This window comes from Oncorhynchus masou, chromosome 13, assembly GCF_036934945.1.
Source record: "Oncorhynchus masou masou isolate Uvic2021 chromosome 13, UVic_Omas_1.1, whole genome shotgun sequence".
Taxonomy (NCBI): domain Eukaryota; kingdom Metazoa; phylum Chordata; class Actinopteri; order Salmoniformes; family Salmonidae; genus Oncorhynchus; species Oncorhynchus masou.
Window position 1 is genome coordinate 73,002,170 of NC_088224.1, and position 22,523 is coordinate 73,024,692.

Genomic DNA, 22,523 nt, shown 5'->3' on the forward strand with positions numbered 1-22,523 from the left:
TTTCATTTTCCAATCGACAGACAGGACACATCACTTATAATTCTCAGATTGGATTAACACATTTAATGGTGTGGGTTTGGGGGACCGTAATATGTAGGACACTCAGTAATCAGAGACAAAATTGCAATATGCCGGATTTAATGAAGTACTACGCCCACCTACCCTGGCTTTATTTCAAAGGGGATTAGTTTTATGTAGAATTATCCATGCTCTAAATGTGTGCTGCCAATGACAACCAAACAGAGAGTTATTACTGTCAGATGGGCAGCTCCGGCTGTTGGGGAGACTGACTGGTTCTCACCAGGGTTTCTTTACCAGAATAGAAAACAATTATTTCCAGGTTTAGAGTTTTCAGACACCATCTCCTTTACCACAGTATATAGTACACAGTAAATTGATGTATTATGGTGTATCCTCAGGCATATGGGAGAATTTTGAAGGAATCTCTCAACAATGGTCAACAGTGAACAAATACATCAGGCAAAGTCTCTGAAACCTGTAAGGTCCTCTCCTATCTGAATACAATCCATAGTGATCAGAGTATGTTGGACGGGTAAGAACATATCCCCTTACCAAAAACCTACGTAAGAACCCTTCATCCTTTTGCCTCATTTATGGCCTGTTGAATCCATATAAAGGTCCCTGGTGCCGTAAAAGATGCTAGTAGGAAGACAACTGTCCTGACAGAATGAACATTATGCAAGGTACTTTATACCCCCTTCAGAGAGAATGTGCAATATGATCAATAATTTTATGAGCAATTTAATCAAATCAAATTTTATTTGTCACATACACATGGTTAGAAGATGTTAATGCGAGTGTAGCGAAATGCTTGTGCTTCTAGTTCCGACAATGCAGTAATATAAAACAAAATACTGCATAGTTTCCTAGGAACGCAAAGAGAGGCAGCCATCTCTGTCGGTGCCGGAAGTACAATAACATTACTAGAACGATATTTGGACGCAGCCTTTGCTATCTGTAGGTTTATTGTTGGTAGTGCAGTTAGAGAAAATAACTATAGACATTGCTGGCTAATTGTATAGCTATATTGGTTGTGGGTATTTCTTGTGTGTGTGTGTGTGTGTGTGTGTGTGTGTGTGTGTGTGTGTGTGTGTGTGTGTGTGTGTGTGTGTGTGTGTGTGTGTGTGTGTGTGTGTGTGTGTGTGTGTGTGTGTGTGTGTGTGTGTGTGTGTGTGTGTGTGTGTGTGTGTGTGTGTGTGTCTCTACCCAGTCATGCAGAGTGTTGTATGGGCAGTGCTACTCTGGCCCTGTCTGGTGTCCTTGGGTGTCCCTCTGGAGTGTAAGGACGAGCAGGGCAGCATCATACTATGTGCCTCCATCTCCAAGGAGAAACTACTGGACCGGGTCATCCAACACGCCGAGCTCATCTACCGTGTCTCTGAGGAGTCCTGCACTCTGTTTGTGAGTACCACACTCCTACATATTTTCGACATTTCCAACGTACCTCCTCTAAGAGTACCCACTGAAGAAATGTGGTCATTCATATCTGTGTGCAGCTGGAGAGCTTAGTGTTTCACAGTATACAATACCGTTCAAAAGTTTGGGGTCACTTAGAAATGTAATTGTTTTTGAAAGAAAATCCAATTGTCTATTAAAATAACATCAAATTGATCAGAAATACAGTGTAGACATTGTTAATGTTGTAAATGACTATTGATTTTTAAAGGGATATCTACAGTGGGGAGAACAAGTATTTGATACACTACCGATTGTGCAGGTTTTCCTACTTACAAAGCATGTAGAGGTCTGTAATATGTATCATAGGTACACTTCAAATGTGAGAGACGGAATCTACAACATTTTTAAGTAATTTATTTGCATTTTATTGCATGACATAAGTATTTGATACATCGGAAAAGCAGAATTTAATATTTGGTACAGAAACCTTTGTTTGCAAGTACAGAGATCATACGTTTCCTGTAGTTCTTGACCAGGTTTACACACACTGCAGCAGGGATTTTGGCCCACTCCTCCATACAGACCTTCTCCAGATCCTTCAGGTTTCAGGGCTGTCGCTGGTCAATACGGACTTTCAGCTCCCTCCAAAGATTTTCTATTGGGTTCAGGTCTGGAGACTGGCTAGGCCACTTCAGGACCTTGAGATGCTTCTTACGGAGCCACTCCTTAGTTGCCCTGGCTGTGTGTTTCGGGTCGTTGTTATGCTGAAAGACCCAGCCACGACCCATCTTCAATGCTCTTACTGAGGGCAGGAGGTTGTTGGCCAAGATCTTGCGATACATGGCCCCATTCCCCCCTCAATACGGTGCAGTCGTCTTGTTCCCTTTGCAGAAAAGAATCCCAAAATAATGATGTTTCCACCTCCATGCTTCACGGTTGGGATGGTGTTCTTGGGGTTGTACTCATCCTTCTTCTTACTCCAAACACGGCGAGTGGAGTTTAGACCAAAAAGCTCTATTTTTGTCTTATCAGACCACATTGCCTTCTCCCATTCCTCCTCTGGATCATCCAGATGGTCATTGGCAAACTTCAGACGGGAGTGGACATGCGCTGGCTTGAACAGGGGGACCTTGAGTGCGCTGCAGGATTTTAATCCATGACGGCGTAGTGTGTTACTAATGGTTTGCTTTGAGACTGTGGTCCCAGCTCTCTTCAGGTCATTAACCAGGTCCTGCCGTGTAGTTCTGGGCTGATCCCTCACCTTCCTCATGATCATTGATGCCCCACGAGGTGAGATCTTGCATGGAGCCCCAGACCGAGGGTGATTGACCGTCATCTTGAACTTCTTCCATTTTCTAAAAATTGCGCCAACAGTTGTTGCCTTCTCACCAAGCTGTTTGCCTATTGTCCTGTAGCCCATCCCAGCCTTGTGAAGGTCTACAATTTTATCCCTGATGTCCTTACACAGCTCTCTGGTCTTGGCCATTGTGGAGAGGTGGGAGTCTGATTGATTGAGTGTGTGGACAGGTGTCTTTTATACATGTAAAGAGTTCAAACAGGTGCAGTTAATACAGGTAATGAGTGGAGTCACGAGGGGTTCTTAAAGAAAAAAAACAGGTCTGTGAGAGCCGGAATTCTTACTGGTTGGTAGGTGATCAAATACTTATGTCATGCAATAAAATGCAAATTAATTACTTAAAAATCATACAATATGAATTTCTGCATTTTTGTTTTAGATTCCGTCTCTCACAGTTGAAGTATACCTATTATAAAAATTACAGACCTCTACATGCTTTGTAAGTAGGAAAACCTGCAAAATGGTCAGTGTATCAAATACTTCTTCTCCCCACTGTATCTTTAATGTTAGACACTTTGAAGTGGTTGCATCATTTACTTGACATAAAATGATTTGTCTGTGATTTTGCCCGTGCCATGGTCAATGAGCGTCAGTTTCAGGCGGCACAGTGTCGGAGGGCATACTTCATACTTGATCCCAGTTATTTTAACAAACTCTTGGTCCTGTAGAGAGAAGGAACATTTCAAGTTACTCTTCAACAATGTCCTGTCAGACACTGGCCCTCTCAACACACCAACCCATTTTCTACTGCATCGGTAGAAGAGAGATGTATCTGTTTCCTAGTTTGGAGCAGAGTGGATATGATGTTCTTACTCTCAGCTCCATCTTCCTCCAGGGCTGTTTCTCCATGTTAATGGGGTACAGGTTGTTCCTGTTCACTGCCTCCACATACGCCTCGTGACCCTGGCGGAAATAGATTACCTGAGGGAGAGAGAGGGTAACATTAATTAGACCAGAGGGGGCTGGTGGGGGGGAGTTATAGGAGGACAGGCTCATTGAAACAGCTAGAATGGAATTAATGGAAAGGGGTCAAAATTAGTTTCCATATGTTGAAGTGTTCCACAGTTGAAGTGTACCTCTGATAAAAATTACAGACCTCTACATGCTTTGTAAGTAGGAAAACTTGCAAAATCGTCAGTGTATCAAATACTTGTTCAAATACTTGCATTGTAAATAGGCGTATGGAGGCCCATTTTCAGCATCCATCACTCCCGTGATCCAATGGCACGTTGTGTTAGCTAATCCAAGTTTATAATTTTAAAAGTAAAACTGATCATTAGAAAACCCTTTTGCAATTATGTTAGCACAGCTGAAAACAGTTGAGCTAATTAAAAAAGCAATAAAACTGTCTTTCTTCAGACTAGTTGAGTGTCTGGAACATCAGCTTTTGTGGGTTCGATTACAGGCTCAAAATGGCCAGAAACAAGAACTTTCTTCTGAAACTTGTCAGTCTATTCTTGTTCTGAGAAAGGAAGGCTATTCCATGCGAGAAATTGCCAAGACACTGAAGATCTCATACAATGCTGTATACTACTCCCTTCAAAGAACAGCGCAAACTGGCGCTAACCAGAATAGAAAAAGGAGTGGGAGGCTCCGGTGCACAACTGAGCAAGAGGACAAGTACATTAGAGTGCCTAGTTTGAGAAACAGATGCCTTACAAGTCCTCAACTGGCAGCTTCATTAAATACTACCCGTAAAACACCAGTCTCAACGTCAACAGTGAAGAGGTGACTCTGGGTTGCTGGCCTTTCTGCCAATACAGATGTCTTCCTTCTATGATTGTGCGTATGATTGTGGAACTCACACACACACACACACACACACACACACACACACACACACACACACACACACACACACACACACACACACACACACACACCACACACCATACACACACATCTGCCTGTGTGTGTATCCCCAAATCACAAAACAGCATTGGTGGTGCATAGAAACAATGTGTCGCTTTGCAGTTATGGTCACTTAACGTATGAGTGAGTCTTCTGTCTCTGTAGTGCCATCTTCTGTGGTGTATTGTTTTGGCCGATTAAACATGAGTTAGGCCTAATTATTCTTGAGAAGTCTTGAAAATGTCCCTTTCTACCACCATTATTATTATTATTATGATTTATGTATATTCTTTGCCCATCTTAATCTTTTCTTTTTATTGGCCAGTCTGAGATATGGCTTTTTCTTCACAACTCTGCCTAGAAGGCCAGGATCACGGAGTTGCCTCTTCACTGTTGTCGTTGAGACTTGTGTTTTGTGGGTACTATTTAACGAAGCTGCAAGTTGAGGACTTGTAAGGCATCTGTTTCTCAAACTAGAAACTCTAATGTGCTTGTCCTCTTGCTCAGTTGTGCACCGTGGCCTCCCACTCGTTCTATTCTGGTTAGGGCCAGTTTGCGCTGTTTTGAGAAGGGAGTAGTACACAGCGTTGTACGAGATCTTCAGTGTCTTGGCAATTTCAGCTTTGCTAACATAATTGCAAAGGGTTTTCTAATGATCAATTGGCCTTTTAAAATTATAAACGTGAATTAGTTAACACAACATGCCATCAGGGCGGCAGGGTGGCCTAGTGGTTAGAGCAGTGTACTAGCAACCCGAATGGTTGCAAGTTCAAACCCTCGAGCTGACAAGGTAGAAATCTGTCGTTCTGCCCCTGAACAGGCAGTTAACCCACTGTTCCTAGGCCGTCATTGAAAATAAGAATTGGTTCTTAACTGACTTGCCTAGTTAAATAAAGGTAAAAAATGGAACACAGGAGTGATGGTTGCTGATAATGGTCATCTGTATGCCTATATACTAGATATTCCATAAAACATCAGCCGTTTCCAGCTACAATAGTCATTTACAACATTAACAATGTTGACACTGTATTTCTTATCAATTTGATGTTATTTTAATTTTAACAAAAAATGTGCTTTTCTTTCAAATACAAGGACATTTCTAAGTGACCCCAAACTTTTGAACGGTAGTGTATGTGCCCTGTGTTTTGGGGAAGTCCTATGGAAATACTGCATATACCCTACCAATCCTTTTGCTATATGCTCCACCAATATAACCAGCACTTTATAGCTTCAAAGTAGGTTCCCAACTCTCCTCAGACAAATAATGATTTATGGAAGGTACAGAATCATGGCAATGCTGATAATGATTTGCTGTGCTGTGCATTCATATTGTGGTTTTCAGTAGCAGGAAAGCCCATACGATTCCCTTCCATATGAGAGTACAGAACCAGCATCGGCTTTGAAATGGAAACATCATGTATCTTCTCATTATTGGAAAGACACTGCATGAGGCCAAAAGATGAGAATATGTTGAAGAAGAAAACTCCAGCCGCTCTGCTTGTAGCTCAGTTGACAGACGACTCGTCTCTATTGGCTGGGGTTAGCGGAGCATGAGTCTGTGTTTATCTTCCATGTTGTTCCTTGTTCCCTGTCTGTTTGCTACATAGGAGGAGATGTTTGTCCCTTTCCCTATGCGCTCCCAGAGGAACCAGGCAGGATACACATGCGCCACCAAGGCCTTCCCCATCCCGGGCTCCAAAAGCGAAATCCAGCAGATCTCGGTAAGCAGATGGGAGCTGAACGCTCTACTGTTTTCTCTCTCTCTCTCTCTCACTCACTCTCTCTCTAGCTCTCTCTTTGTGTTTGTTTGGACTTTTGTCTTAATTTCTGCCGATTGAGATGTCTTCCTTCTATGATTGTTTGTATGATTGCGGAACTCCACACACACACACACACACACACACACACACACACACACACACACACACACACACACACACACACACACACACACACACACTCACTCACTCACTCACTCACCACCACCACCACCACCACCACCACCACCACCACCACCACCACCACCACCACCACCACCACCACCACCACCACCACCACCACCACCTCACTCAAACACACACTCACTCACTCACTCACTCACTCACTCACTCACTCACTCACTCACTCAAACACACACTCACTCACTCACTCACTCACTCACTCACTCACTCACTCACTCACTCACTCAAACACACACACCACACACCACACACCACACCACACACACACACACACCACACACACACATCTGCCTGTGTGTGTATCCCCAACTCACAAAACAGCATTGGTGGTGCATAGAAACAATGTGTCGCTTTGTAGTTATGGTCACTTAACGTATGAGTGAATCTTCTGTCTCTGTAGTGCCATCTTCTGTGGTGTATTGTTTTGGCCGATTAAACATGAGTTAGGCCTAATTATTCTTGAGAAGTCTTGAAAATGTCTCTTGCTACCAACATTATTATTATTATTATTTGTATTATTATTTATGTATATATATTGTATATATATTTTTTTAACCTTTATTTTGACAGGGCAGTCATACTGAGACTAGGATCTCTTTTACAGATGAGCCGTGCATAAATACATCAAACACATACAATATACAAAATTACAAAACATATTAAGAAAAACAGACACATTTATCAACATAGAGGTCTCCGATCATTACTCTGAACTCACCAAGGTGGACCAGAACATTTCATTTCAGAGGGCTCTGTAAGTTGTTCCACATAAAGACCGGATTTGGTCACTTGTAAGTCTAAATTTAATTAATGATGACAGACACATAAGACGTTTATGCAGGAGTGCTTTGTAGATGAACACAAGAAAATGCTGCTCTCTCCTTACATACAAAGTGGCCCAAGCCACTTTATGAAACAAAACACAAAGGTGAGTTCTATAACCATCATCAGTAATCAACTTAAGGACACAATGGAAAACAACATCTAAGTGTAGATGCTACTGCATGCATATACAGTAGATGATATCCCTTTGAACTTCAACTTTTTCAGCAGCTCAGTGACATGTTTTAAAATGACAGTGTGTCATAAAGCCAGATAACAAGATACTTGTACAAAGGAAATTGCTCATATTGTGTACCGTTCAAACGAGTCATTTCACATTCATGTAAATCTGGGTTATGGGACCTAGAAAAAAAGCATGCATTTTGTTGGTTGCATTTAGGACTAACTTTAGATTCAATAGTGACATCTGCAGTGCTTAAAAATCAGACTTCAAATGTGAAAAGACTTGGCCACCTGAAGGAGCAATGAAATACAACACTGTATCGTCGGCATACAAGTGAATACAGTGCATTAGGATGCTACAGGCTTGGCACACCTGTACTTGGGGAGTTTCTTCCATTCCTCTCTGCCGATCCTCTCAAACTCTGTCAGGTTGGATGGGGAGAGTTGCTGCACAGCTATTTTCAGGTCTCTCCAGAGATATTCAATCAGGATCAAGTCCAGGCTCTGGCTGGGCCACTCAAGGACATTATGAGTTGTCCCAAAGCCACTTCTGCGTTGTCTTGGCCGTATGATTAGGGATGTTGTCCTGTTGGAAGGTGAACCTTCGCCCCAGTCTCTGGAGCAGGTTTCATCAAGTATCACTCTGTATTTTGCTTCGCTCATCTTTCCCTCGATCCTGACTAGTCTCCCAGTCTCTGTCGCTGAACAATCCCCACAGCATGATGCTGCCACCACCATGTTTCACTGCAGGGATTGTATTGGCCACGTGATGAGCGGTCCCAGGTTTCCTCTATACGTGACACTTGGCATTCAGGCCAAATAGATCAATCTTGGTGTCATCAGACCAGAGAATCTTGTTTCTCATGGTCTGAGACTCTTTTAGGTGCCTTTTGGCATACTCCAAGTGGGCTGTCATGTGTCTTTTACTGAGAAGTGGCTTCTGTCTGGCTACTCTACCATAAAGGCCTGATTGGTGGAGTGCTGCAGAGATGGTTGTTGTCCTGGAAGATTATCCAATATCCGCAGAGGAACTCTGGAACTTGGTCAGAGAGACCATTGGGTTCTTGGTCACCTCCCTGACCAAGGTCCTTCTCCCCTGATTGCTCAGTTTGGCCGGGCAGCCAGCTCTAGGAAGAGTCTTGGTGGTTCTAAACATCTTCCATTTAAGAATGATGGAGGCCACTGTGTTCTTGGGGACCTTCAATGTTGCAGACATTTTTTTGGTACCCTTCTCCAGATCTGTGCCTGAACACAATCCTGTCTCTGAGCTTTACGGACAATTCCTTTTACCTTAAGGCTTGGTTTTTGCTCTGACATGCACTGTCAACTGTGGGACATTATATAAACAGGTGTGTGTCTTTCCAAATCATGTCCAATCAATTGAATTTACCAAAGGTGGACTCCAATCAAGTTGTAGAATGATCTATGGAATCAAGATGCACCTGAGCTAAATTTCAAGTCTCATTGCAAAGGGTCTGAATACCTTCTATTTTTTTGTTTTTTATACATTTGCAAAAAAAATGAAACAGTTTTGCTTTGTTTTCATGTAGAATAATAGTGAAGATGTCAACACTGTGAAATAACACATGGAATCATGTAGTAACCAAAAAAGTGTTAAATAAATCACAATATTTTTATTATTTGAGATTCTTCAAAGTAGCCACCCTTTGCCTTGATGACAGCTTTGCACACACTTGGCATTCTCTCAACTAGCTTCACGTGGATTGCTTTTCAAACAGTCTTGAAGGAGTTCCCACATATGCTGAGCGCTTGTTGGCTGCTTTTCCTTCACTCTACAGTCCAACTCATCCCAAACCATCTCATTTGGCTTGAGGTCGGGTGATTGTGGAGGCCAGGTCATCTGATGCTATAACGACACAGGACGAGACCCAGATGCAAACACAGGAGGCAGATGGTTAGAGTCTCTGATATTTATAAAATATAAGGGGCAGGTAATGGGAAGATCAAGGACAGGCAGAAGTTAATTAACCAGGTCAGAGTCCAAAAGTTACAGGGCAGCAGGCAGGCTCGAGGTCAGGGCAGGCTGAATGGTCAGACATGCAAGCTCAGTGTCAGGGCAGGCAGAAAAGTGCAGAACTGAGAGTGCTTAGAAACAGAGACTAGGAAAAACAGGAGCATGGAAAAAAACACGCTGGTAGACTTGACGAGACAAGACGAACTGGCAACATACAAACAGAGAACACAGGTATAAATGCACTGGGGATAATGGGGAAGATCAGGGTGTGACAGATGCAGCACTCCATCACTCTCCTTCTTGGTCAAATAGGCCTTACATGCAGAGATCATACGTTCACAAAGACACAGAGGTTGGAAGATAAATCGCAAATTCTGACTCATCAGACCAACGGACAGATTTCCAAATCAAAACAAATTTTATTTAAAATCTCATTTTATTTGTCACGTACACATGGTTAGCAGATGTTAATGCAAGTGTAGCAAAATGCTTGTGCTTCTAGTTCCGACAATGTTGTAAATAGCAAACGAGTAATCTAAGCTAACAATTTCACAACAACTACCTTATACACACAAGTCTAAAGGGATGAAGAATGTGTACATAAAGATATATGAATGAGTGATGGTACAGAACGGCAAGATGCAGTAGATGGTATCGAGTACAGTATATACATATCAGATGAGTAATGTAGGGTATGTAAACATATAAAAGTGGCATTGTTTGCAGTGGCTAGTGATACATGTATTACATAAAGATGGCAACATGCAGTAGATGGTATAGAGTACAGTATATACATATGAGATGAGTAATGTAGGGTATGTCAACATTATATTAAGTGGCATTGTTTAAAGTGGCTAGTGATACATTTTTTACATCGATTTTTCCATTATTAAAGTGGCTGGAGTTGAGTCAGTGTGTTGGCAGCAGCCACTCAATGTTAGTGGTGGCTGTTTAACAATCTGATGGCCTTGAGATCAAAGCTGTTGTTCAGTCTCTCAGTCCCTGCTTTGATGCACCTGTACTGACCTCGCCTTCTGTATGATAGCGGGGTGAACAGGCAGTGGCTCGGGTGGTTGTTGTCCTTGATGATCTTTATGGCCTTCCTGTGACATCGGGTGGTGTAATGTCCATTGCTCATGTTTCTTGGCCCAAACAAGTCTCTTCTTATTATTGGTGTCCTTTAGTAGTGGTTTCTTTGCAGCAATTCGACCATGAATGCCTGATTCATACAGTCTCCTCTGAACAGTTGATGTTGAGATGTATTCTCTTACTTGAACTCTGTGAAGGATTTATTTGTGCTGGTAACGCTAATGAACTTATCCTCTGCAGCAGAGGTAACGCTGGTTCTTCCTTTCCTGTGGCAGTCCTCATGAGAGCCAGTTTCATTATAGCGCTTTATAGTTCTTGAAATTTTCCAGTTCCAGGTTGACCAACATCAAAAATACAATTTACAGATAGAAAATAATATAGCTGTTCATTGAACAATGAGTAAAATATCTTTGCAAGACAAGGGAGCCTGGAAATGTGTCAATAATTAACGAGATCACTAATATCCCCACCCTTATGGAGTGGTAGCACAGAAGCTGCTTTCAACAATTTTGAAATATTTCCTAACACCTAAGTTAAATAAAAAATGTTACTGAGCCTGAATTGACAGGTGCTGCATATTTAATAAGCAAAGACGGGTCCAAATGCTCAGCCCCTAATGACTTATTGGTGTAAATGGATATTAAGGCAGCAAGAACTTCTGTTTCTGAGTTGCCCAACAGAAAATCCCTGACTACCATTCCCCATGTCACCTGAGGTTGACTGATTGTTCATCGAGGCAACTGGAGGCTGTATGTGTGAAGAACAGTCAACTGACTGGCAAAGTCCAGTGTGACCTCCATTTCTTTCAAATAGGAAACAAAAAAATCATCAAAAATCGTATTAAACTACTTGTTTAGTCAGGGAAGCAGAGGAATTACAGTGAATTAACAATTTTGCAGAATTTAGAGGGATAAATAACAGAGTGTGCCACAGCGCTAAGGAAGAATTTTGATTTGGCCTGTTTATCCTGAAGCAGTGTACCTATTTCTCAATTGCCTAAATAGCTGCCAATCAGCTAACGAGACATTTTGATTAGCCTTGGCCCATGCTTGATTTCTTATCAAGAGGAGGTCTGAGAGTACAGGGGAGTTCCTTGGATTAGTTTGGTTTGCTTGAAAGGGCCATGTTTTTCAGCCAGAGAGGTAAAAATTGAAGTGCCAAAACAGGGTCTGGTATGCAGCTAGTAGAAAAAAAAGCTTGCAATTGGGTGCGATTTAAAAAAAAAATATCTTCACAATTATTAGAGGGTAAGAAGTTTTCAATTTGGTTCCTCTAATGCAAGCCTCGGGCAAATACTTATGGGGACGGTTAGTCAGGATAAGCTCAATCAATGAGGAGTTGGAAAGGTTCTTTTTACTTCAGTCCGAGTGGGTTTTGTTATCAGCCAAGTCAAGTTGAACTCAAGACAGATATCCTTAAACTGATCTGAGGCACAATCAAGATTTATATGTCCTAATACAACCAGTTCAGATACCAGAAAGGGTTTTAAATTATCAGAAAAAATACCAAGAGCCTCTGCTGAAGTGACTGGGAGGCGGTAAACCGCAACAATAAATATACTGAACAAAAATTTGAACCTCTTATGTAAAGTGTTGGTCCCATGTTTCATAAGCTAAAATAAAAGATCCCAGAAATGTTCCATTTGCACAAAAAGCTTATTTAACCTCTTGAAACTCCCCATCCCGGATCCGGGATTGTGACTAAAGCCTCAGGCTCATTAGCATAACGCAACGTTAACGATTTCTGAAAATCGCAAATAAAATTAAAATAATGCGTTTGCTCTCAAGCTTAGCCTTTTCTTAACAACACTGTCATCTCAGATTTTCAAAATATGCTTTTGAACCATAGAAATTGACTAATTTGTGTAAGAGTATGCAAAGCTAGCATAGCATTTTGTGTAGCATGTAGCACGCAACATTTTCACAAAAGCCAGATAACCAAATAAATAAAATCATTTACCTTTGAAGAGCTTCTGATGTTTTCAATGAGGAGACTCCCAGCCACATACCAAATGCGCAGTGTTTCCTGAAAGCGTCTGTGTGTAGGAGAAATCGTTCCGTTTTCTACATTGCGCCTGGCTACCGAAACGAACCGAAAATGCAGTCACCTACAACGTGAAACTTTTTCCGGATTAACTACATAATATCGACCGAAACATGGCAAACGTTGTTTGGAATCAATCCTCAAGGTGTTTTTTCACATATCTCTTCATTGACATGCAGTTCATGGAAGCTTGCTTCTCTCTCTGTGCCCCATGGAAAAATACTGGCAGGTGACTTTTGCGCACCAATTTCGGCGCAGGACACCGGGCGGACACGCGTGGTAAATGTGGTCTCTTATGGTCAATCTTCCAACGATCTGCCTACAAATACGTCACAATGCTGCAGACACCTTGGAGAAACGACAGAAAGGGCAGACTCATTCCTCTTGCGTTCACAGCCATATAAGGAGATCATGAAAGACAGAGCCTCAAAAATCCTTGTCATTTCCTGGATGCCAAGTCATCTTGGTTTTGCCTGAAGCTCACGTTAAAGGGCACGCACAGAGAAGATATTTGTATTTCTGGACACGTCAGAGTGTTTTCTTTCGAACAGTAGCAATTATATGCATAGTCGAGCATCTTTTTGTGACAAAATATCTTGTTTAAAACGGGAACGTTTTTCTTCCAAAAATGAAATAGCGCCACCATAAGTGTAAGAGGTTAACTCAAATTTTCTGCACAAATTTGTGTAAATCCCTGTTAGTGAACATTTCTCCTTTGCCAAGATAATCCATCCACCTGAAAAGTGTGGCATATCAAGAAGCTTATTAAACAGCGTGATCATTACACAGGTGAGCCTTGGGCCGGGGACAATCAAAGGCCACTCAAAAATAAAATCACACAGCACAATGACAAAAATGTCTTAAGTTTTGAGGCAGTGTGCAATTGGCATGCTGACTGCAAGAATGTCCACCAGAGTTGTTGCAAGAGAATTGAACTTTCATTTCTCTACCATAAGCCGCCTCCAATGTAATTTTTTTAGAATTTGGCAGAAATTCCAACTGACCTCACAACTGCGTGTATGGTGTCGTGTAGTTTGCTGATGTCAACATTGTTAACAGAGTGCCCCATGGTGGAGGTGGGTTTTGGGTGTGGACAGGCATAAGCTACGGATAATGAACACAATTGCATTTTATCAATGGCAATTTCAATGCACAGGGATACTGTGACTAGATCCTGAGGTCCATTGTTGTGCCATTCATCCACCACCATCACCTCATGTTTCAGCATGATAATGTACGGTCCCATGTCGTGTTCCAGTTCCCGACAATATCCAGCAACTTCGCACCGCCATTGAAGAGGAGTGTGACAACATTCCAAAGGTCACAATCAATGGCCTCATCAACTCTATGCAAAGGAGATGTGTCTCGCTGAATTCGTCACACCAGATACTGACTGGTTTTCTGATCCATTCCCCTACCCTTTTTTAAGGTATATATATTTTTAAAGCTATCCATTCCCCTACCTTTTTGTAAGGTATATTTTTAAATGTAGGCCGTCATTGTAAAAACATATTAGTTCTGACTTGCCTATTTAAATAAAGGTTAGATAAAAATATATTTTGTGAGCAACATTTTCATATCTGTATTCCTCAGTCATTTGAAATTCATATAATATATTTATTTAAGTTCACTGATTTTCTTATATGAACTGTAACTCAGTAAAAATTGGTGCATGTTGCAGCACATTTTGGGGACAGAATCCCCATTGTAGAGCAGCCTCTGCTTCCAAAAGTTGTCAAAGTTGTCTACAGAAGTTACACCCAAGGAGCTGCAGTAGTCATGTTGCCATTTGTGAAGTGTTATAAGCCTTCTCATTCTTTGGGGGGGTGGGGTGTCCAGCGTAGACCCAATTAATTCCTCAAATCCTGTTTTTTGCTCAAGAAACCGAGATGGTTCTTACCATAGAGTGACCTAAGGCAACAGCTGGCAAGATGGAAGGAGAAATCCACCCATTCCTGCGCTTCGTGTGATTCAGGAGACCAGTCGAGGACTTGTGAGAGGTGGAATCTTGCACACACTCGCAAATTTTGGCACCCGGTTCGAGCCTTTCATAACCAATGAAGCCCCATTTACCGTAGAAGCCACGGGAGAGGGAGTCAGAACAGGGGACGAAGGCACAGGTAGCTCTGGAACCAGATCTTGAAGCGGAAGCCCCCAGGGATGAAGTTTGTGTCCGGTCCAGGCTTCCCACTGCCAAGGAAGCCCCTATTGCAAAAGGTTGCTGCTTTCAAATTCCACGGAGAGTGACGTGCCTCCATGGCTGGTTGGCAGGGTCAAGAATAGGAACATCCACTAAGTCATCCAGAAACATCCTACTAACTCCATTCTGTCTTACGGCCTACCGGACAGTCGGTTCTGGAGAGATCACATGGCGGCGACACTTCCATCAGGTCAGAGTGGCATCCAGCTACTTGAGTAGCAGAGAAAGAGAAAGTAGGTGGATGTGGATTCCCCAGTAGCTTGTGTAAGTTTGAGTAGCCACTTTGCCTCTGTGGTCCTCTGTGAGCAAACAGTTGCTACATTGAAAGTCTGGATGGTCCATATTGCCCAGAATAAAGCTCCTTCAGCGTTGAAACCATTCGTTAGCCACCTATTTTAGAAATTACAGGCTAGTTAGGCTTCCGTGTCTCTCTTCTTGACAAAAATGTACTAAAAGTTTTGTTTAAGTTACTAGCTTGCACACCGCCTCCCGAAACAAGCACAGTCTGTGAAATGGCAAATACACAAGCAACACACAGCTGAGTCACACACCAGAGAGAAAATGGAGGACTTGCTCACTGTATGGATTCTGCCTGCACATACACTATACAAGCAGGAGATGATCAACACAAGTTGGTGCTGTAGAAACAAGCAGTAAATTGAGGGCCAGTGAGCCAAACACTGTTCAACAAGTTAAGGAGAGACAGATAGCAGGAGCGTTCGCTTACCAACAAGCAGCGTAACGTGACAAGAGAGCAGCATTAGGACATTTAAAAGCTTCAGGATGGGACATTTTTCAAACTCTTTAGCTTTAAGGTCAGCTAAGGCTGTGAGTTGGAAACTACGCAGCAGCACATATATAAAGGTCCAGGTGGGAAGATTTGGCTTGCTCAAACATGCATCTCTATAATTATTCCTCTACAATGTACAAGTGACAAGTGCAACGCTGTTAGTTTGGAGCAGGGAGATGATAATTGAGTACAGAAAACCCCTTTCCTTGTACTTTTAACACTGTAATGTTTATTTCAGATATATCGGTGACTTTACTGTTGACGCTATTCCCTCTGTGATTTTAGGGTCATTATTTTTAGCTTAATATGTCATTGCTTTAGCTGAATCCAGTTACATGACTGTAAAAATTCAAATCAATCCTTTCAAATATACGGTACTGTTCAGTACACAATAGTCACAACTGTGCTCCTTAACATAAACTGTGTTGTGCAGGACAAGTGGCTCCTCCACTCTGTCCTAATTCTGGTCCAGTCCTGGATTGAGCCATTGGTGTACCTGCAAACCACCTTGGATCGCTATGATGACGCCCCCGACACTCTACTCAAAAAGACCAAATGGGTGTCAGAAAAACTCCTTAGTTTGGAGCAAGGAGTGGTGGTCCTCATCAGGAAGGTACTTCAGCAGTTACTCTGATACTTGTAGCTTTTAGGCATTTTCTCCTTTAGCCCAATGCATTTTCACACATCTCTTTCTCTTCTATCTATGCCTCATTTCCTAGACTTCACCTCTCTCTCTCTCTCTCTCTCTCTCTCTCCCCATCCCCCTGTCTACTCTGTTTTGTCCTTGCTGTGTACTATAGATGCTGGACGATGACATGCTGGCCACCTCCTACTATGAGCAGGGTGTGGCTCCATACGCCCTGCAGCCTGAGGTGCTGGAGTCAGTTCTGAGGGACTACACTCTGCTCAGCTGCTTCAAGAAGGACGCCCACAAGATGGAGACCTTCCTCAAGCTCCTCAAGTGTCGCCAGACTGACAAATACAGCTGTTTCCTTCATTAGAGAACAACTATTCCCACCCCATTCAAACCCTACTATTAAATGGAATTAACAAGACACTACCCCCCATCATGAGACTAGCTTTAAAAAAAATCCTCCCTGCTTCTGGTGCCCCCTTATTTGCCTTAAACACATAGTGAGGTCGACTGATATGACCACTGCCTTAGGGTGTCTTACCTCGTGCCTAGTTCAATACAGTATGTCAGCAACTGACTGTTTCCAAAAAATGTCATAAGTGTAATTGTTTGCCACTTTTTTAGAAAAGCTGCATTTTATATTTTCCTCTATATTTGTTTTACTTGGCTAGGCATTGCAGGGCGATCCCAACGGATGATTTGCATCTTGCTATGTAAAAAAAAAGAGAAAGAAAATTGCATATTTTCCCATTGATTTCAATTTTCTTTGTTCTCAACTGGAGTTTGTATTCCTCCCTGGTTCTACATTGTTTTTATTATTTCTGTTGCCTCTTGTGTATTCGGAGAGATTCTGTTCTTCTAGTTGAGCTGGCTTCACCTCTGCATTAGTAAAATGAAACACACTCGGTAGGAGACGGGAGTCAAAGGAAGAGCAGACACTGCAGACAAAGAGAAGGTCTAGAGATATTATGACAGGTAGAGAAGATATTTAAAAAAAATAGTATTGAAAGAGGAATTGGACAGGAGGGTAAAAAAATACAAATGGCTTGTTGGACAGGAAATGGAGTAGCATTATTTTTAATTATGCCCATACCAGATAGTGTTTATCTCAAATTTACACAGAGGTCAGAATGAGGTGTTAAGTAAGGACTATTTTTAGATTGCAAAATACCTTGATGATGCTTGTAACTGGCAAGACCAAAATAGGAACATGGACAATCAATGTGTCTTTGTTAATTTAAATGGAAAATTGCTGGAGGGTTAGCATGAAACTGTTCCACTGGTCCTATAGCGATGCTTAGCAAAGAGGAGAGGTATCCATGTGCCAGAAACAAAAGAAAAGACATAACCATCAGTAACTGAAGAGCTGAAAGAAGGGCATTTTCTCTGATCTGAAATATTGGCTTTGTGAGAATGCATTTGGTCAAAGATATGGTTCAATTAACCTTCTTAGCTATGACAGAGAAGTTAAAGGAAGTATCTTGAGAAGGATGATGAAATGGAAGAAAGAAAAAAACAGCCTGACAGACAGGACAGACTAATTACAAACTTGGACTAAAAGCTCCTGTATGCAACCCCAAGGCACCATTTTAAACACATCTTCTAGAGTTTTTTGTATCCCTATGGCAACACTGATGGTCTCGTATTAAGGGAAACATTGCAAGGATAGAAAGGGTACACTGCCCAACCCGACTGCGTTATAACCCATCATTGCTCCTCCTAATACTAAAATATATCTGGTTTCAGGGAAATGACTCACCTTTTCTGCTGTAAGAGCTCAAAGCTACAGTAACTAGGCAATATGTCAACACGTTTCCTTTTCTAATGAAAAACATGTACCTTGGAAATGTCTCAGTTGTAAAATGATCTGTAGATAATAAGTATGTGTATTTCATGCCATGTTTCCAAAATAAGGCATTAGTAGAAAAGGCACAGTACGTTTGTGATTATCAATAAAGACAATAGTTTATGTTGCAAATTTGAAATTGATACTGATATGACTCTTTTGGACTACATCAGTGGTTCCCAAACTGAGGGGTTGGCAGGGGGAGCCTTGGCAGGGGGAGCCTTGGCAGGGGGAGCCTGACTTCCTTTTTCACCTTTTTTTTGTTCTTGATTTTGTTGTGATGTTTGAGTCAATCACATATCACATGAACACACATAAGACATGCAAAATGTGTAGAATTGCAGGAAATTAGCTTTAAAACTGGGGAGGAGGGGCATGTTCCCCAATGATGGACTGGTGGATTCGAGTGAAAAAGTTTGGGAACCGCTGGGCTACATGATTTCCCTCTTCTTCCCACCCCATTGCACCAGGTGGCAGCAGTACTCTGTCTTCAAGACCTTTTCATCTGAGAAGATTGCAGTTTTCTCAGTCCACTAAATTACACCCTTTGATCTAGGCCTACGTGTAACTGAAGATGCCTCCTATTGAGAGCAAAATGTAAATGTAGCAGTGGAATGCTGATGTGTTATAGAGCTGGACACGTGCTTTTGAACATTTGGCACACATTTGACGCAGACATCATTTAGCCTACTGTTTCAGGAAGGAAGGAAAGTAAGATGCATTGCAACATGAAATCATATTCATGGGACCTAGTATGGCCCCTCTCTCTGCATATACATTAAAATATACAGTATATATATTGTGAGTCAGATGGAATTTGTCAAACAGCTTCAAGTTCTCAGAGAGGCTCATATAGAGGAGACTTGACCAGGGTTTGAGCAAGCTTATGAGGAAATAACTTTATCCCTCAAAGGAAAACTCCGGACTGCAGCAGTGGCTCTGGCTGTGAGTGATGGATTGCCAAAATAAAGAAGCAGAAGTTCTAAGTCCTGCTCTCTGGAGAATCCGCCTAAAATTGCCGGTCCATATTGTCTATTCCTGTTTCCACCAATTTCACACGAGCAAGGTGAATACAATAAAGGAAGTGGCTAACAAAGACAGTTGTCCCTCGTCTGGATTTCCTGCCAGTAATACAATCCTCTATGAGTGTCATCTATAGCTCCTCCACGTCAATTCGACCCCAGCTCCCTTTATCACAAGATGTAAATCAGCCAGCAGTAGTCACGGCAAACCAAGTGTCAATGTGGCAAAAGTTTTGCCAGCAACGTCAGGTTCATCTTCCTGTGCCCTAATCACTTCAGCATGGGGTCCTAGGCTGCCCTAAGCACCACCACCCATGCCCCCCGTCCACTGACAACACCCAAGGAGCAGCAGACCAGCCCCTCGCCCCCACCCCCTCCCCAGGCTTTACAGCCATAAATATTACAAATCTGCTATAAGTGAATGGGGGAGGATGGGGGCCTGGATGATTTCACAGTCTAACTACTATAACCCGAGGAAAGGAAATCCAGACTGCTGGGATGCAAGAGTGGAGCAGAGCAGAGAGTGAGAGAGCGAGAGAGAGACAGAGAGAGAAAGTCAGAAACAGAAACAGAAAGACAGAGAGAGCGGCAGAGAGAGGATACAGAGAGACATACAGAGAGAGATACAGAGAGACAGGGAGAGAGAGAAATGGAGAGGGGGCAGAGGGAGGGATCTGTGTGTGAGAGAGGCAGAGACAGGGATCAAGGGAGAACATGGATTGCTGGAAGGCAGGTAGATGGAATATGAATTTTGGCGCTGGAGCTGGCTTGATATGGAATGAATCCTCAGTATGAAGTCCTTGAGCCTCTGTTGGCTCCCACATAGTGCAATGCTTTCATGTACTTCTCAGACCGACAGCTTGGAGAGCCCCAAACAGTCTCCAACCCTCCCAAGATTCCTCAAAGTTTTTTCTTTTTGCATGCCTTAATGATACATCTGGTCTGAAAAGCAGTGGCAAGAACTTGTCATCTGATGTGTTTGTGTGTCTATGAGTGTAGAAAAAGCAAGCAGGGAGGAGCAAGAAGGGGGAGGGCGTTCAATTGCACATCATGTTCTGACAGCCGAACTGCAGCTCTTCGTTACAAAGCCATTTCTATCACGCCACCACAGACCAGAGGGAATGTGACTCGGGCCATGAAAGAATGACAGAGGGCTTCTTATCTTCCCTCCAAGATCCCAGGACCACTGGAGCTGCAGTGTGCAGAGCTGTCAGACAACACTGTGTGTGTGTGTATGTGTGTGTGTGTGTGCGGGTGTGTGTGGGGTGTGTGTGTGCGGGTGGTGAAAAGGTCCAACCCCCCAACGTGTTAGTGGAGGTGAGGTCAGGAGGTCAGGAGTTCAGGGGGTCAACCCCCTCCTAACAATTCCAATGTGTTGGTGAACGTCAAGCTGAGTCCGTCAGGTTGTAATAGCAGGCTAGGGTTTCACTCAGGAAAGCTGCTAGTAAGAAAGAGGAGATCGGGGGGATGGCTTAGAACAGAGTGAAGTCAGTGAAACATGTCGAAAGCCTATAATTATCCTCTGTTAAGGATGTGAGTGAGGTTTGGTGTGACACATTGGTCAAGGAAATTATTTGAATGTACATGAACAAATCATGCATTATAAGTATGACATACCAGCCCCTCGCAGAGAGCATAATGCAAAAGATGGTCAAATATCCTCTTGCTTCCATTGTTTCTTTGTTTTATCTCCAAGACCACCTCTATGTACTGTTTTCTTTCACATTGACATTGTGTACTGTCATTTATAAGAAGCAATGGGATCCATAATGGTACAAAAGAGTTTGATGTTTATAATAGCAAGCAAATGAATAGGCTTGCTGAAATCGTCCCTGTGGGTGTCCCCTGTTTGTGGTTTGTGGTGAGTGCGGCGAACTGCAGGATTTATTCCACAAGGAAATGAGGCAATTACCCAGGAGGTTTCAGGGAATGGGCTATGGGCTGTGAACTCAGCGGGGTAGGGACCATCAATCGTCCCTGCGTGAAGCCCTGGCCTTGGTCCACTGTTCTGCTGGTCCACTGTCTTATCCTGTGATACATTCACATGCCACGAATAGAAGAAGGCAGGAAAGAAACCTCAAATGTATAGATGGACTCTGATTTATTGTCATGGTGTCTGGACATGGTCATGAATTGTCACGACTTCCGCCTAAGTCGGTCCCTCTCCTTGTTCGGGTGGCGTTCAGCGGTCAACGTCACCGGCATTCTAACCATCGCCGATCCACCTTTCATTTTCCATTTGTTTTGTCTTTGTCTTACACCCCTGGTTTCAATCCCCCAATTACTTGTTCATTATTTAACCCTCTGTTCCCCCATGTTTGTTTGTGAGTGATTGTTTTTATGTAATACGGTCCGTTTATGTGGGCTCGCTTATTTTGTATTGTATTTGTCTATGTTGAGTAAAATACCTTTATTTACTCATATCTGCTATCCTGCCCCTGACTCCTCATCTCCAGCTACACACAGACCACATTACAGAATCACTATCCCAAAGAATGGAGTCAGCAGGAGCAGACGCCCTCCCTGTGGAGATAGAGTAGCGCGTCCAGCAGCACGCGACCATATTGCAACATCTGGGCATTGCCATGGATCGCGTGCTGCAGAAGATGGATCGTTGGGAGAGAGGAGGAGGTCGTCCAGTGCCTCCACCAGCCCCACTACAGCAGGTCCCACGGTCCACCACTCCTTCACCCGGTTCCAGCAGGATTAGGCTCGCACTCCCGAGGGAGTATGATGGGACGGTGGCCGTTCCTACTCCAGCTTGAGCTCTACCTGGCGACTGTCCACTCGGCTCCTTCGGGACGTGAGAGCGTGTCCTCCCTCATCTCCTAACTCTCAGGCAAAGCCGTGGAGTGGGCCAATGCCATATGGAGTGAGGGAGACGTGGCGTTGGACCAATACGCAGCGTTCACCTGCAGCGTTCACCTGCGTTCACACGCAGTTTTCGACCACCCGCCTGAAGCGGCGGGTGAACGACTGTTCCCCCTAAGGCAGGGGATGAGGAGCTCGCAGGATTTTGCATTGGACTTCCGGACCCTGGCAGCCAGCGCCAGCATGGGAACGACAGGCCCCTGATCGATCACTACTGGGGCAGTCTGCGCGAGGACGTCCATCGGTGCCGAGACACCATCCTCACATTGGACCAGCTGGTGGACCTGTCCATCCGGCTGGACAACCTGCTGACTGCCCGCGGACGTCCAGATTGGGGCCTGTCAGTTCCATTCCCCAGCACCTCCGCTCCGACAACCATGGAGCTGGGAGGTGCTGCACTTAGGGCGACCGGAGGAGGGGCCATTCCCTGCACCATCTGTGGCCGAAGAGGGCACACTGC

At 43.3% G+C, this 22,523-nt stretch overlaps 1 protein-coding gene across 1 annotated transcript; it reads left to right on the forward strand.

Annotated features, from left to right (window-relative positions):
• Positions 1 to 650: 650 nt before the first annotated feature.
• Positions 651 to 18,309, forward strand: LOC135553021 (somatolactin). Its single transcript, XM_064985061.1, has 5 exons — positions 651 to 704; positions 1,232 to 1,422; positions 6,235 to 6,348; positions 16,124 to 16,303; positions 16,491 to 18,309. Exons 1-5 carry the CDS (start codon positions 689 to 691, stop codon positions 16,689 to 16,691), a joined length of 702 nt encoding a protein of 233 aa, XP_064841133.1. The 5' UTR covers positions 651 to 688; the 3' UTR covers positions 16,692 to 18,309.
• The last annotated feature ends 4,214 nt before the right edge of the window (positions 18,310 to 22,523 follow it).

What these genes read in the sequence shown, in the direction of transcription:
- LOC135553021 (XM_064985061.1), top strand. An exon ending in GCGAAATCCAGCAGATCTCG is followed by an intron (nt 6,349 to 16,123) that starts GTAAGCAGATGG and finishes TGTGTTGTGCAG; the next exon opens with GACAAGTGGCTCCTCCACTC. An exon ending in TGGTGGTCCTCATCAGGAAG is followed by an intron (nt 16,304 to 16,490) that starts GTACTTCAGCAG and finishes TGTGTACTATAG; the next exon opens with ATGCTGGACGATGACATGCT.